The sequence below is a fragment of a genome, unplaced genomic scaffold, assembly GCF_019419815.1.
Source record: "Pyrus x bretschneideri cultivar Hongxiangsu unplaced genomic scaffold, Pyrus_bretschneideri_v1 Contig40, whole genome shotgun sequence".
NCBI lineage: Eukaryota > Viridiplantae > Streptophyta > Magnoliopsida > Rosales > Rosaceae > Pyrus > Pyrus x bretschneideri.
In genome coordinates, this window is record NW_025999724.1 from 1793888 (window position 1) to 1810227 (window position 16340).

Genomic DNA, 16340 nt, shown 5'->3' on the forward strand with positions numbered 1-16340 from the left:
TTGCTAGAGGAAAGAGCAACACGACTATAACTATAACAAAAAGGAATTATAGGTAAAGAGAGAAAGAAAATGATATTGATATTATTACTTTCAATTTTTTTTTTTAATGAGTGTTGCAATCATACACTAAATGCTCTTTAGGTTTTTTTTTTTGATAAAACTAAATACTCTTTATATAAAACTACATGCGTGAAAGAATTATAAAAATAAAATAAATGCATTTAAAAAAACATCATGCAACAATAACAAAGCTAGTATTCGTCTTCCCCACTTTTCATCATAAAAAATTTCTTCCCCACGATTGTAATTATTTATTTAAGAAAAACAAACAAACCAGAAGTCTGATGACTGTTGTGATCTCTCTTCTGCCAAGAAACAGAGAAAAAAACCAAGTAAAAAGCTGTCTCCGGTAATAATACAAGAGCCTTCCACTTTCACAAGGATTTAATGGGCGAAAGGGGTCGGAGCTTTCAGGTGGATCCGAACGTCCCAAGATATGCATGCCAGAACTGCCGTAACTATCTCTGCGTCGTCGGCGCCGATTCCTACGCCGAAAAATTCTTCCACGATTTCTCTCGCTCCGGTTCGTTTTCTCTAATCCCGCTATTAATTTAGCTTAATCCTTATTATGTGCGCATATAATCGCCCAAATTTGTGTTCTGGGAATCGGATATGGAGTCCCAATTAGTCTCTTGGGGGTTTCAATTGAAGTTTCAAACGGGTGAGATTGCAAAATGTTTATCGTTGAGGGGCAGATTTATAATTAAAATGGGCTGGGTTTTGATTTAGTTAAGCTAAGTGTTGTTCTTTTGAACTTTTAAAGATTTTATCATGGCTCGAAAAACTTTATTATGCTCTTGTAGGCGTTAAGTTTTGCCATGGAGTGTTAATTTGTTGAGTTAGAAATGGGACTTGTTGCTGGGTGCTCCTTGTTGTGAAGAGCTAAGTTGACTAATCGATCCAAATAAGCGTATGATTTGACTAGAATCGAATAGCGTGTACTAAATATACGATTTCTTGAGTTGGCTGTTTTTTGTGGACGTTTGAGTTCGTGATTTTACGTGGGGTTAAGGGTTTGTTGATGGCCCGGTGCAGTGATGTGTGCAAGAAATGGTTTATTTGGTTTGTAATCATGAGTGGTTTGGTGATGAACACATGCAGGCATGCAGGATGAGTCCTTTGTGGTTGTTTATAAATCTGAGTCCTCAGCGGATGGTGGTGGGGTCCATTTTCCGTTACCTGAAGCAGGACCCAATGGTCCTTTGCAGCCTAACAATTCTGGGTTTCACTCTACTATAACTCTGCTGGATCGTGCATTTGAGATTGCCACCACCCAAACACTGGTATGCATCAAAATGCAAAACAATTGGACATTTTATATATGTTGGTGCCGGTTATTGTTTTTGAAAAGTAGGTTATAATCTGTAGGTTTCTGCTAACATTTCCAGGTTGAGCAACCTTTATGCATTGAATGCATGAGGGTATTGTTTGATAAACTTGACAAGGAGGTTGAAGATGTGAATAGGGACATTAAAGCATACGAAGCCTGTCTTAAACGCTTGGAGGGTGAGACAAGGGAAGTGCTTGGTGAGACTGATTTTCTCAGGGAAAAACTAAAGGTGCTTATTTCAAATATTTTCTAATGCAATAATCTCTGTGTGATCTGTCTATGGATAGTGAAAAAGGGTTTGTTTTATTGCCGTTATTCCTTCATTCTGAGGAACGACGCGAATGACAACTCCAAACGTCACACATCTGTTTTAGAGATTGCATGACCAGTAGGATGCATTTGTCTGCATTAATATAAAATACATTTGAGCTCTGATCCTACATTCAAGTGTTATGTTCTTTTTCTTTGTTTGCTTGGTCATAACTGAACCTCTTATCCTTATTGATTACCCTTTTTTGTGGGAAGTATTCTATGACATGCATAATAGTTTAAAAATTATTTAGTTTGCTGTTTAGAGCATGCAGTTTGATCCAAAAATGGCACAAATATATGGGAATAATCTTAGGCTTGCAATGGTTTATATTCATTGGAACTTAATATTTGTGAAGGTATTTTTTTCTAAAAAATTTAAGGCCAGGATATTAGCTTGGCTACAATCCTGCAGCAATTGACCGATACCAAAACTTTTGTTTAATAAACCTTCAAAAATATGTTTGTTTTCATATCAGCTTATTTTGTATCATAATTTTCCAAAGGAAAGTCTAAATGCTCACTGATCATCTTTGGATGCTATTTAAGATTGAGGAAGAGGAGAGAAAACTTGAAGCAGCAATTGAAGAAATGGAGAAACAGAATGAAGAAGTAAATAATGAACTCAAGGGACTTGAGTTAAAATCTAGCAGATTTAAGGAGTTGGAGGAGCGGTAAATTTCTTTTCCTCATGCTGTTTGTTGAATTTGTTGGTATACTTGATAAAATATCAAGTGTGCATCAGTACGTATCAGATTTCATCGCTTATTGTTGGAGGACCTGGGAACTACTAATTGTTGATTTTGCTTAACGTGTGTCAGGTACTGGCACGAGTTCAATATTTTTCAGTTTCAATTAATTTTGAATCAGGTGTGCCACTTCTTCTCAATTACTTCCTCTGCATCTTTAGCTTTTGCATTACAAGCTGCTAGGAAGTACATTTGCCCTGTATGTCTGACTTTGTGCTGATATGTCTGGCTGTTGGTTGGTGTAGTTTAATGTGGGTTCAAAAGTTTCTTTGACATTGAATTATTATATCAATGTTTGTCTTCGACTCTTCGTAATGTAGCTTATGTTAATTCTATAGAGGTTCGTCGCCATTGGTTTTTGTCATCTTCATAAAAGAAAAGAGTTGCATAGTGCACGTGTGTTCTACTTAATATCTAACTTGTGAATGGATATGTTCATAGGAGTAAAACACTCCTTTATGAGTTGTCTGTTTCCCCACTTTATCTGGATTGATGATACCTCTTTTTATAAAGCTCTTGCAAAAAAGTTTAAACAAGTTAGAAGAAAACATTGTTCCTTTGGTGCCCTGTGGGTATATTGCCGTTTGTGTCTAAGAAAAATATTTTTGGCTAACAGGAAGAAAGAGATGCAATTTTGGCCAAGATTGAAGTTTCACAAGCACACTTAGAGTTGTTGAAACGAACTAATGTGCTCAAGGATGCCTTTCCCATTGGGCATGATGGAGAAATTGGTACCACTAACAATTTTCGACTTGGACGACTTCCTAAAATTCCGGTTAGAAAGCCAAGCACGCATTTCCTTCTCCTTTGAGTTTGTCTTAGGACCAGTTAATTGACTCTTTACTTCTACGTTGAGACAGAAAATAGGCTCTGATATTGATGGTTACCATGTGAAAACAATTAGGTTGAGTGGGATGAGATAAATGCTGCCTGGGGTCAAGCCTGCCTTCTTCTCCATACAATGTGTCAACATTTCCGGCCAAAGTTTCAGTATCGAATAAAAATACTTCCTATGGGCAGCTACCCTCGGATTATGGACAACAACAACAATATTTATGAGCTGTAAGTATAGACTATGCCTATAACTTTAATCACCATTTAACGCTCCTAAAAGTCATCGTGCATTCCAAACTTCTAATAATTTAAGGGAGAAAAGTGCTTGGGAATTGCCCAATGACTTTTTTGGAGAGCTACCATATTTTGATTTCATCGAATCTCACTATTGTTAAAATACAACTTCAGTAGATAACCCCTGGTTTAGCTGCATATGGTGCATGAGTGGTGATTTCAATTTACTATTTAATTGGAATCACCCAAATGTTGAGTGCCTTGGTATCTGTTTCTAATTATAAATGTGTAATCTATGTATCTGTTTCTAATGTACAAATGTAGATGTATAGTGGGGGGAAGAATCTCTAGAATTACCTGTGTACTGAAATTCAGACTCTATCGAGTTTACGTTCATCATTTTGTTGGGTGTTTTAGTTAACTTGAGTGTTGATTAGGTTTGGTCCGGTGAACTCGTTCTGGAGTACTCGCTATGACAAAGCAATGACATTGTTCTTGACATGCCTCAAGGACTTTGCTGAATTTGCAAATTCCAAGGACGAAGAAAACAACATACCACTCGAAGAATGCTTTAAATTGCCCTACAAGTAAGTTATGCAATCTGTACCAATAGTATGTTATATCGTGTCCAAGCATTTTCCATCTCTCCTCCATATTATTTTTTCATAAATGATACAATATTTGCATCTACAAACGACCATAACTTTATCTTGTTTACCCTTTCAACTGATTTAAAGCATATGAAGTATGCAACATTGACATAAGTTTTAAATCATTTGACAAGTTTTTCTTCTGCATTGTTATCTCATTTCTATTAGGAAAAAGGAGAGACTTCGGTCACGATACTCTCTCCCAACCGTTAACCGTGTTGGACATTTTCATGTGCAGGATTGAGAATGACAAAGTGGAAACGTGTTCGATCACTCAAAGCCTCAATAAGCAGGAGAATTGGACTAAAGCTCTCAAGTACACCCTCAACAATTTGAAATGGGCTCTGTATTGGTTTGTTGGGAATACAAATTTCCAGCCTCGTTCTCCAGCAGCGTCTTCTTCACATGCTGAAGTCTCAGGTGTAGGCTCTTTGTACTCGAGACGCAGTACCGACTCCAAGTCTGAGTTCCGAAGCTAATCAAATCCACGACATAGGTATCGAATACATATTATACCGACTTGTATATAGAAACACCGTGGTTTAGTCTTGTGCAGTTAAAAGCATGGTTTGTAGTGTATTGTAATTCTTAACTGAAGTATTCATAATATTAGAGCAAAGGATTGCCGTTTTTTTCTGCATTACTTGTCGAATTTCAGTCTTACAAAAGAAAAATAAACAAAAAAAATTTTAATAAACGGGTACCCATAATCGTAATTATCAAATTTATATGGGTGGATAATTTCGGGTTTTTGCCCATCCCTAGAATTAGGACTGGGACGCTGGAGATGGAGAAGGGTGTCATTTTGTCTCACCAAACGTATGGAATACATGGCATCAATTTGCTAACACTAAAATGGACATTTCCTCAATTTTTGCTGATTCCTTGCATGGCTGTTTAACATGGTAAGTCTTTCGTATCTAAGCTGGCTAGAGCACGCTCTTTCTTTTTGCGTCAAAGTTTGAAAGCTCCTCCTTGTAACTTAAATTATATTAGAATACTGCTACAATGAAAACGAAAACATGAAAAGTTCCTATTTTTAGTTGTTACGGAAATAAAACCTTGGGTGACATGAATCTTGCATGATCATAAAAACAGCTGAAGAACTTGAAGCTGCAAAAGCTTACACTCAAACATTCATGTATATATAGAATACCTTGGTGTGTTGCAAAGACACAGCTCTCAGCTACAATTAAAACTTTGAGAACTAGCTAAGTGATCATCTTAAGAGTAAGGAGCAGCCATGTCTCGCCTAATCGGATTCTTCGCTGTTCTCATACTCCTTTCGATAACTGCACACTCGGCGCCTTCATGCCCTACGGTGTCACAGGAGGTGGCTCCGTGCGTCCCTTTCGTGAAAGGTGGAGCCAGCGCCAAACCATCGGAAGCGTGTTGCAAGGGTGTCAAGAACCTGAGTGTGAATGCCAATAACAAGGCAGACAAGGAAGCTGTTTGCCTGTGCCTCAAGCAAGCGTTGTCTACCATTGGAACCTATAGTCCCTCTCAAGTCTCGGCTCTTCCCAAGAAATGTGGCATCTCCCTCGTCCTCCCTCCAATTGACAGAAACACTGATTGCTCAAAGTAATTGATATGCTCCAACCGCTTAAGGTATCGCATTTTATGATCACATTACGTTGATATTTACTTGTTACGTCAGTTATATATATATATTAACACATTAACTATCACATCAACTAATGTAATCATTTGAGTTACTGAATTATCTCCATTCTTTTTTCATGCAGGGATTAATATTTTGCGTGCAAAGTGGTCTTATGAAAAATAAATTGTACCATTGTCGAATAATAATACCACTTTTATGTGAAAAACCTATTAAATTATAAATTATCGAATCATATCTATTCTTGTTTTATATTTTTATTGTGCAAAGGACAAAAATGAAAATTTTATTAATTTCAGTTGCTGAAACGATCAAAATCAAATAACGATGACATTATCTCATAGATATTGACACAATTTTCCAAAAAGTCATAATTTCAGTAATTAAGATTTTCATTTCATCATTTCAGCTATTTCCTTATCTTTATATTTCTTAAAAAATAAAGGAAATGTTATTGGTACTCTAAAAATCTTATTCTACACTCCTCATAAGTGTATTTTTCTTTCCAAATATAGAAAATCTGGAGTGTATAATGAGATTTTTAGAATGCCAATAACAATTCTTAAAAATAAAACTAAAATAATTGTCTACATACGAAATGACGTTTAAAATACAACATGGTGCACATAGTACGACGCTTACCAAGGCTTCAATTTTCATGATAAGGCGTTTAACATCATATTTTTCTCTCTTCTAGGATTCTCTCCTCTCTTAATTTTTTTTTTTCTCTTTCCATTCCCTCTTATTTAAATGGTTATGGTAAAATTACGTCATCGTTATGTATTAATTTTTTAATAGGAAGAAGAAGACAAAAAATAATTTGTGAGAGGAGGGGAGGGAAGAGAATAGGAATAGGAGGGAAAATAATCATACTTCCCTTTCAAACCCGCTTTGCTGGAAATTCATGAAAAAAATGAAGCATTTCTGCTGCTGATGGAGTTTCTGTCTCCTCGCATCTAGAAGAGAACTAAGAAGATTCAGAAAGGTAATTGCCTTTCAATAGTTCTCTTTCTGTTTTCTTATTTTCTGTTTGGATTCTGAGAAAATATGGTACAGCAACGGAAAATCTAATACTTTGTTGATTGTAACAACTCCTCCTATGATACAGTCACTGCTTGTATTCTTTTCAGCTTTCGTGTAAATACGATCTGGGTTCTTCGAATTTTGAGCCCCAAGACTATGGGATGCTTTAATTCATAATTTGAGCAGTCTGTATTGGGTTCTTTTCATTGGGTGCTTAGCTACTGATCACACGTGTGTGCATATATATATATATATGTATATGTATATGTATATGTATATGTATGTATGTATGTATATATGTGTGTGTATTAATATATGTATATATGGAGCTTATGACAATGCTTGTTGAGTAGTTATTTAAATTGTTTGAGAAATAAAATGTGAGAAATGAGAAAAAAGTTAAATATCAGTGTGCGCCACAAACAAAACTACAAAATAGAATATTATTAAATAAGAATGTCAAAACGGCTACAAAACTCCAAGAGACTACATTATGAATGACTTGTTATTCTATAGAGTTACAAAGTACTATATATATATATAAATGAGAAATTAGGTTCTCATCCTTATTTTTTCTACTTCATTGATTGAAATCTTATTCTTTTTCAAATTTTGATTAAGGTCTTTCGGTCTTAATAAACACCAATTAATTATTAAAAAATAAACTCCAAGATGCTACATTATGAATGACTTGTTATTAATTATGGATGCATTCTATATTAAAAAAAAAAGGGATTTTTTTTTATTTTATAAAATGAGTACATTTATATAATAAAATTTGGCTATATTTTATATATAAAAAATTGGTATATTTACCTAAAAACGTGGGTACATTTTATATTTAAAAAACAAAAGCAATGCTACATTTTAGATTAAAAAATAAATAGATTTTACATTAAAAAATGGTACTTAAAAAAAATAGGAATGCATTTTATAAAGGAAAAATTAGTATCCGGTCCCTAGTTAGGGACTAGAGACTTGAATAAAAAATCTAAAATATATAAGGTTTGAGTTTATAACAATTAGGGACCAGGGACCGCAACTAAAATATCCCTAAATTCTAACTATTTATAATGATTTAGAGCTTATATGGCATTCATCATTGACGTATGCCTAATTAATAAAAATATATCATTATTTAAGTCCAAAATAAAAATATGTCATTGATATATGACTTAATTTTAAATTTTTTTATTGACTTTTGGATAAATTACCTTTAATATTTTAATCCCACAAATTATGGGTTTTTATTTAAAATCTCATTAATATAATTAACTATAATTTTTAATTTTTAATTTAAAAAATATAGTAACATACATAGAAATAAAGTATCATATTAATTTCAAGGACTTCGATTAAAAATTGAAAACTAACAAGGTTTCTGTCGATAATATTGATAAATAGGGACCGCATCCAAAGTCTCCATATCACTTAGAGCATCTCCAAATGAGATATCAAATTTTAAACATAAAATTTGGATTTGATAACCTATGTGGCATTTTGACATCTTTCAAAATTTTGCTATCTACCCAGTATGTCAAATTAAATATTATTTTATTACACTATTTTTTTCTTTTTATTTTATTAAACTATTTTTTATGCCCCTTCTTTCTAAACTTCTCCTATCATGTTCGTTCTCTATTTTTTGAATCTTTGTTACCTGCTTCTCTTCTCCATCAACAACCTATCACCCTCTACCATCACATCGATATACTCAAACTCACCTGAAATCCAAAGGCCACAACCAAAATTTTTTTAACCTTTTAATTTCAATTTTTTATAAAATCTGTTTGGATGCTGAGAAAGTATGGGATTTTAAATTACCGACAGGGAAAGACAACAACTTCTCCCATTTCGATTTGCAGGTGGAGGAATTGTAGCCGAGGGATTGCAATCTATCGGCGATGATCTTCCTCGAATCGTAGCCAAGGCATTGCAGTGAGGATTCGAGAGCTCTTGTTTGAGCAACAGTGCGAAATGGAGTCTTACATTTGGGTTTTAGGTTGAGATCATGAGGTTAGTTTCTGGGTTTGGTTATGAGAAAAGGAAAGAAGAAGGACGAGCGACACTTATGAGGTTCGAGTGAGAAAGGAGAGTTGCATATCTGATAAAAAAAATTAATAAAATAACATTTAAAAATTAATTAAAAAATCTTTGAAGCTACTGTCAAATTTAACAGTAAGGGAGAGAGCTGCTATTCCATGTCATGCCACATCAGATTTGGCTTCTCAGTTGGAAAATATTGCAGCTGTCTTTTTTTATTGTTATTGCTGATTTTGACATTTTGACATCTCTTTTGGAGATGCTCTTAGCTAATCACTTAGAACATCTCCAAAAGAGATGTCAAAATGTACACACCAACTATAACAGTAAAAAAAAAAGACCACACTAATATTCTCCAACCAAAGTGCCAAATCCTATATGGCGATGACATAGATTGGCAGCAAAAGAGGTTGCTGTCAAATTTGATAGCAGTTTCAAATGTTTTTTTTATTAATTATTAATTGTATTTTATTAATTTTTAATTAGTTTAATCATTTATTATAATTAATGTTGAGTTGACCGATGCAATTATCCTACTTTTATCTTCTTTTCAATCAAGGAAAGTGAACAGATTACTGATTAAATTTTAAATGTTGTTTATTAAATTTTAATTAGTTTAATAATTTATTTTATAAAATAATAATTTAATTTGACATATAAGTTAGAGAACAAAACTTTAAAAGATATCAAAATGCCACATAAGATGTGAAAATTTAAATTTTATGTTTAAAATTTCACATCTTCTTTAAAAATAGTCTTATAGCTAATCACGAATAAGTTAGACTGCCAGCTGGCATTAGTAGAAGGCTTGAGTTGTATCTGAGGCGCACGATGAGGTTGTGAACCAACGGTCATATTCAATAAACAATATTAATACAAAAAAATACTCTCAGCTACTTCATCTTCTTCCTTGTGATTCCTCCATTAATCCATACAGTTGCAGGTTGAGATAGGGTATTGGATTCTGGCTCCTATCAAGGACGAGTGCGATGACTATCGGCCATTACAGCTTTGCAGGTACGATTTCTCCTTTTTCCTCTGCATTTTAATGTTCCCTCCTCGCAATCCATCGAATCCTTTTCTTCCAATTTTGTTCCACTCGTTCAATTTTTCAATGGTTTCTTTCTAGGGCGATTTTTTTATATATTTTCTTTATTTGGTCTGAGTCTCGGTCTCACCGTCTCAAATCCTCACCTGTATTCGTACGACGAGACGCAGTGTTCATGGGGAGACCTCGTCGCACGCGGCCAGCGAGGATTTCTATGGTTTGATTTCTACAACTCGAATTATTTTCCGTGATTGACTTTTAGGGTTTGTGAAAATTGGGTTTCCGCAATTTTGATTGTTCTAAAACTGGATTTGTCAATTTGAATAACTTGAATTTCTGAGCATGCATGTCATTGATGTCAATTAATCTTGTCGGCGGAGGAAAGAAGCAACCTTATATGTATGAACCTCTCTGTGAAATGTCTCTATGAAAGGAGGGAACACCCCTTGCTTCGAAGTTGATCTATTTCCCGAAGCGTACCGAAAATTAGAATCCCAAATTCGGGAATACCAAAATTTCGGTTCGATTTCAGTTTTTGAAATCCCGTCTCGAAAGGGATCGGTTCGGGATCCCAACCTGAACCACCCTCACTACCACCATAGCCAATGCCACCCCTATAATTAGCAGCCCCGCCAGAATCATCCATCATCCATATTTCGAATGATTACTCGGGACAATGAGCGATACCACCATAGCCATATAGGCCAATGGATTTTTTCCACATTGTAAGACACATGTCAAGGTAATCTTTGTAGGTGATCTCATGTGGTATAAATACATCACGACTCATGTCAAACGAAATGATTGCTAACCTAATCTTTCCTTCATCATCATAACGAGTGTTATCGCAAGATATGAACTCCTTTTGTTGCTCGCTTCCTAACCAAAGAAAGTGGTATCTGTTTCTAAAGAATAGGTCTTGATCTCTCTCCAACAATCTGTTTCCAAGGTGTACACTTGTACTCAGAGAGGATTAACAATCAGATGTTCTTTCTCGCCGTACAATTTGAACCAGAAAATGCAATGCTAACAACTTTGTAACATTTAGATAAGGGATCATAGACAAATCCTAGAGGAATTATGAGCCGCCCTGTTGCTGGAAGGTAGGGAGCTTCCACCGTGAGGGATCCAAATGGTGGGCTAGGCCAATTATTCTGAAGGAGTGGGGGAAGAAGCCTGAACTCCTGAATTGCCGGACTCCACAAAAACACCATAGTAGAATTAGATAGGTCTAGACAAATGATCCCATTGACCTATAATACCAATTGATTCGTCCCCGACCTCTAGATTCATAGAAAGAGGAACATGGATGTCCTCACCTTCAGAAATAAAGCTATAAGTCACCATAGTTGGTGTTGTCTGAGTCTCCAACAACATCATTATTGTTGTCAAAATTTAGCATTGAGAATATGGATTGAATTTCATTACCATTACCCTTGGCCTTGGGGTCCTCCGACTCCTTAGTAGGGACTAGCATTTGCTTCAAAAGGGCACGAGTGAATTGATTGATTTGCAAGGAATAGGAATTAGAGAGGTGCTTGTCAACGAAGCTGGGGTCATTGATGAAAGCATACCACCATTTAGTGACACACTTGAATTGCATCAGAGATTTCAGGAGTAGGGTTGAAAGAATTTTCACCAACAAATCTTGTCCAATTTTTCTTTTGCAAGACTTGTTTGTCATGATTTGTGCAATGTCAAGTGTCATGTTTCTCACTTAACATGCTCCAAGCAATATTATTTTAGTGCTGACAAAGAGGGCTCAGCCCAACCGTCTTATACTTTGCTCAATCCCATATGATTAAACCACTTGCATTTGCAGATGAGATAATGCAGCTTTCAGTAAAACGTTGAGTCTGGTAAAAGTTTCAGGCTGTCATGCTCAGAGGTTTTATAATTGAAAGCAACATTGCCAACAAAATCTGATAAAAAGTTAAAATCACTTAACGTTCTAAAAATATGCATTATCACATTTAAGCATTGGATTAAAGTAACAAATCCCTGACTTCAATTCAGAGTACATTCACTAAATATTAACATACAAATTGAAGTTCACAATCTACAGGAAGAACTCATCTAATCCATATGCAAGGGAGAACAGGTTGGGGGGCAGCCAAAAACATAAAAGCACCCGAAAAGACATGGGATTGAACAAAGAAAAAAACAAGATCATGCACATACCCTATCCCCAACTTACCAACTAACAAACCGAATTAGACAAAGAAAATGACAAGATCATACACATACCTACACCTAACTTACAAACCATTTAACCACCTTATCCTTGTCTTTAAAAAAACACCTTCTTCTGAATCTCTATGATAACCAAGACAAACAAAATGCATTGCTTCTTTAAGGTTTTTTTTGTTTAACAATATAGTTGTTCTTAATGAAGCAACAACTCCTCATGAATTTTTTCCGTATGTACAACAATCGTCGTTTGTATTCTGCAAATTTAAATTCAATCTGGATGTGGAAACCAATTTGAACGTGCAACTTTCATCACGTATGGTTTTTGACCGAGTAGCGAACCCTTTTGCAACGCTCTTGTGCTCTCGCGTAGCTTTCAACCCTTATGAGGTACATAATAACAAAAAAATAAAAGTTAAAATTAAAAATTAAGTTTTGTCTCTTCTTCCTTCACCCTCGCTCTTTTTATCTTGCTCCTTTTAGTTCCATATACAGTGAGTGCTTCTTTCATCTTCCATGATTCCATTTGGGCCCCACTTTTCTTTCCCAATCACCGAATCCCTGTTTCTCTACAACACCAACGACAAACATGTGTAGGTATACAGTTGGATGAAATCTCTTGGGTGAGTCCTCCCTTGGCATTTCTTTCTTCACATATATACTTATATCTTTGTTTGTCTTTTCTTTTTGTTCTTTTATTGTACCTTTTTCTTTTTTCCTGCAACTTTCTAATGTGATTTCTCGTCTTAGTTCACTCAAAATCATGAGATGTAAACAAACTTGTCAATATATTGGTCAAACCCGAATACAAGTAGCACGAATATGTTTTTTTGTCAAACAAAATATAATAAGCCTGGATTATGCTCCGAGGACACATTTTCCCCAACACAGTACTTTGAATATGCTCATAGCTTATGGTCTGGTTATGATGTAGATATATTTTTTTTCGAGCCATGGTTCTACCAGGCTCCCGATATCAGTTTAGCCAATTTGAACAAGCCATTCGTAGATCAATAACTTGAAAGACACCTACTCTATATTGCCGAATGGACAACCACCATTTATTTCTACAGGAAGTTATTATTTGACCACTATGCAACTGATTACTATCCATTTGGCAACGCAGAGTTGGTGTTTGTCCATTTATTGATTTGCTAATGACTTGTTCAAGTTAGCTAAAGTGATATTAGAAGCCTGGCACCGTATATCTGCATTATAGTCAAACCATAAGCTATGTGCATGTTGAGAATAGTGTGTGTGAGAAAATATGTCATCGGAACATAATGCGTGCTTGTTATATCCTACTTGCTAGAAATACATATATGTGCTCCTCACATTCAGGTTTGGCCAAAATATTGACAAATTTCTTTCAGTTCATTATTTTGACTCATCTGAAACGATAAATCACATTAAAATGTTGCTGAAAAAAAAAGAACAATAAAATGACAAAAGACAAACAAGACTAAAATCATATATATGTATATATATATGTATATATGTATGTATGTATGTATGTATGTATATAGATGTGTGTGTGGAGAGAAATGCCAAGAAGGACTTGCCCCAAAGCGGTTTTATCCAAACTCTGTACCTACGAGTGATGAGAGAAAGAAAAGTGTAGCCCAAATACATGGTAGAGAAACAAACACTCACTATATACGAAACTACAAAATAGCAAGGGGAGGGAAGAATAGATAAAATTTAATTTTTAATTTCAACTTTTGTTTTATGTTACCTATAAGGCTATAAGTGCTGAAAACTAGGCTAGTGCATATTAGCGTTGCGAAGGGGTTGGTTGTGTTACTCGGCCAAAGACCATGTGTGGTGGAAGTAGCAGCCTCAAATTGGTGTCCGCAAACTCAAGATTGAATGTGCAAAATACAAATGGTGATTGTTGTACGTATTGAAAGATTTCATACGGCATTGGAAAAGCGTGATGAAGCAAGGCATTTTGTTTGTCCGAGGAAATTGGTTATCAGAGAGATTCAGAATAAGTTGTTTTTGTTTTGAGACAAGTAAGATGCTTAAATACTGAGCTTTTTAGGTTTATTGGTATGTAAGCCGGGTGTGGGTATGTGCATGCTATTTTCATTTTCTTTGTTTAATTTGGTTGGTTGATTTGTAACTTTGGTTGCTATTTTCATATTTTTGGTTGGTTTCATTTCCTGTATTTTTGTTTGTTCAATTCTATGTTTTTTTGGGGCACTGTTCCGTTATTGACCGAACTCCTACCTATTCTCCCTTGCATATAAAAATATGGATTAGGTGAGTTCTTTCTGCAAATTGTCAACTCCAATTGTATGTAAATATTCCGTGACCACTCTGGAATTTGTATGTAATTTGGGGTAGGTATGTCCAACTTCTCCCTAAACCCTCCCTATTCTTGGCCACATACTTCCCAGCCCAGTTCCATCTTTGCCCTTCTTCGCCACATCTTTCAAATAATCCTCTGCCACATACTTCTCAATTATCGTCCCCAAATATGTCTGCCAGAAGTGTCGCAACTCTCTGGGGCTTTGAATTGAAGTTTCAAATGGGTGAGATTGCAAAATGTTTTTCCTTGAGGGGAAAATTTATAGTTGAAATGGGTTGGGTTTTGATTTAGTTAAGCCAAAGTGTTGTTCTCTTGAACTTTTAAAGTTTTGATTGTGGCTCGAAAACCTTAATTATGCTGTTATAGGCTTTAAGTTTTGCCATGAAGTGCTAATTTGTTGAGCAAATAGTTTGAGTTAGAAATGGGACTTGTTCCTGTGAAGAGCTAAGTTGACTAATCGATCCAAATAAGCGTATCATTTGACTAGAATCACATTGCGTGTACTAAATATACGATTTCTTGAGTTGGCTATTGTTTGTCGACATTGTTACTTGTTAGTGTTTTTAGGATTGATTTACTGTAATTCTAGTTGGTTTCAATTTCTAGAAATCACAGAGAATGTGATGAGCTCGTTTCAGAGAGCAGAGATGAAGAAGGAAGAAGCAAAGTGTGAAACTTCAAGGAGAAATCTGTGCTGGATTCTCTTCGATTCGGTTATGCTAAACATACTGGAAGTGTGAGCAAAAATAGCTGTTGCTAGCTCACACCTCAACTAGTAGGTCATGTGAGTTGCATGCGAGCAACTTAAACGCTTACGTCAAATTGGACAGGTACAAAGCTTATACTTCAACAGACATTTGAGTTTGTGATTTTATGCAGGGTTAATGGTTTCTTGATGGCCCGGTGCAATAATGTGTGCGAGACATGGTTTATTCGGTTTGTAGTGCTGAAGCAGACAATCCAAGCCAGTCTGGAAAGGCAATGGATGAGTCCTTTGACAAGGAGATTGAAGATGTGAATAGGGACACTAAAGCATACGAAGCCTGTCTCAAATGCTTGGAGGGTGAGAGAAGGAAAGTGCTTGGTGAGACTGATTTTCTCAATGAAAAACTAAAGGTGCATATTTCAAATATTGTCTAATGCAATAATCTATGTGTGATCTGTCTATGGATAGTGATAAAAGGGTTGTTTTATTGCCATTATGCCTTCATTCCGAGGAATGACGCAAATGACAACTCCAAACGTCACACCTCCGTTGCCTACCTACCATTTAGGTAGTACTTTTAGAGATTGTATGACCAGTAGGATGCATTTGTCTGCATTAATACAAAATACATTTGAGCTCTCATCCTGCTGTGTGTCTCGGGTTGCCGTATTCGTGTCTCTGTCTGTGCAACATAGATCCTAAACTCCTATATTCAAGTGTTAGGTTCGTTTTCTTTGTTTTCTTGCTCATAAATGAACCGCTTATCCTTATTGATTACCCTTTTTTGTGGGAAGTATTCCATGACATGCAGAAGAGTTAATTAGTTTTAATCACTCCTATATCCTTGGTTTGGATGAGTGGGAAACCGGGAAGGGTGGTTATATCTTGCTGACGGGATATTTACTTTGGATGAGTGGTCCTGAAGTAAAAAATTTCTAATTGAGGGTACATTTGTTATTTTGGTTCTTATTTAACATAGATTTTTCAAAAAATGATCAAAATAATTGACAGTAAACAAACTCAGGAACCACTTCTATTGATTTCAAATATCAAAGACAGAAGTGAGAAATTAAGCTAATCTTAGAGACTATTTTGGCTAAATCACCTAAATTTTGCACTCAACCAAAAACACTATTCATGAGTGCGTACAAGATGCGATCAAGAGGGTTTGCATTTTTTTTTTTTCCAATTTTCACACTTGTAAATTAATTATTATAATAATAATAAAA

The 16340-nt window shown here is 35.3% G+C and overlaps 3 protein-coding genes across 10 annotated transcripts; all 3 read left to right on the plus strand.

The window, feature by feature from the left end:
• The first annotated feature begins 222 nt into the window (after positions 1 to 222).
• LOC103929331 (beclin-1-like protein) lies at positions 223 to 4806 on the plus strand. Its single transcript, XM_009338514.3, has 9 exons — positions 223 to 583; positions 1162 to 1343; positions 1449 to 1619; positions 2249 to 2373; positions 2521 to 2569; positions 3065 to 3223; positions 3353 to 3510; positions 3954 to 4103; positions 4405 to 4806. Exons 1-9 carry the CDS (start codon positions 448 to 450, stop codon positions 4643 to 4645), a joined length of 1371 nt encoding a protein of 456 aa, XP_009336789.2. The 5' UTR covers positions 223 to 447; the 3' UTR covers positions 4646 to 4806.
• A 603-nt stretch (positions 4807 to 5409) lies between these two features.
• On the plus strand, positions 5410 to 5751 carry LOC103929356 (non-specific lipid-transfer protein A-like). The gene has a single exon (XM_009338546.2). The coding sequence runs from the start codon at positions 5410 to 5412 to the stop codon at positions 5749 to 5751; it is 342 nt and encodes a 113-aa protein (XP_009336821.2).
• A 3960-nt stretch (positions 5752 to 9711) lies between these two features.
• On the plus strand, positions 9712 to 15888 carry LOC103929330. Of its 8 annotated transcripts, XR_007251390.1 has the most exons (4): positions 9712 to 9870; positions 10072 to 10118; positions 15012 to 15235; positions 15350 to 15888. XR_007251390.1 is itself a non-coding variant. In XM_048566051.1 (3 exons), exons 1-3 carry the CDS (start codon positions 9843 to 9845, stop codon positions 15421 to 15423), a joined length of 303 nt encoding a protein of 100 aa, XP_048422008.1. In that variant the 5' UTR covers positions 9712 to 9842; the 3' UTR covers positions 15424 to 15888. The 8 variants fall into 8 exon arrangements, 1 of the variants encoding a protein (XP_048422008.1); XR_007251386.1 differs by having other exon boundaries at positions 9712 to 10118; XR_007251389.1 differs by having other exon boundaries at positions 10072 to 15235.
• The last annotated feature ends 452 nt before the right edge of the window (positions 15889 to 16340 follow it).

Bases quoted from the DNA above. Each gene is read 5' to 3' on its own strand.
- LOC103929331 (XM_009338514.3), top strand. From the start codon at position 448: ATGGGCGAAAGGGGTCGGAGCTTTCAGGTGGATCCGAACGTCCCAAGA. The intron at 584-1,161 runs GTTCGTTTTCTC...GAACACATGCAG, and splicing joins CCACGATTTCTCTCGCTCCG to GCATGCAGGATGAGTCCTTT. The intron at 3,511-3,953 runs GTAAGTATAGAC...AGTGTTGATTAG, and splicing joins AACAACAATATTTATGAGCT to GTTTGGTCCGGTGAACTCGT.
- LOC103929356 (XM_009338546.2), top strand. From the start codon at position 5,410: ATGTCTCGCCTAATCGGATTCTTCGCTGTTCTCATACTCCTTTCGATA.
- LOC103929330 (XM_048566051.1), top strand. From the start codon at position 9,843: ATGACTATCGGCCATTACAGCTTTGCAG. The intron at 9,871-9,982 runs GTACGATTTCTC...GTTTCTTTCTAG, and splicing joins CGGCCATTACAGCTTTGCAG to GGCGATTTTTTTATATATTT. The intron at 10,119-15,284 runs GTTTGATTTCTA...GATTTTATGCAG, and splicing joins GGCCAGCGAGGATTTCTATG to GGTTAATGGTTTCTTGATGG.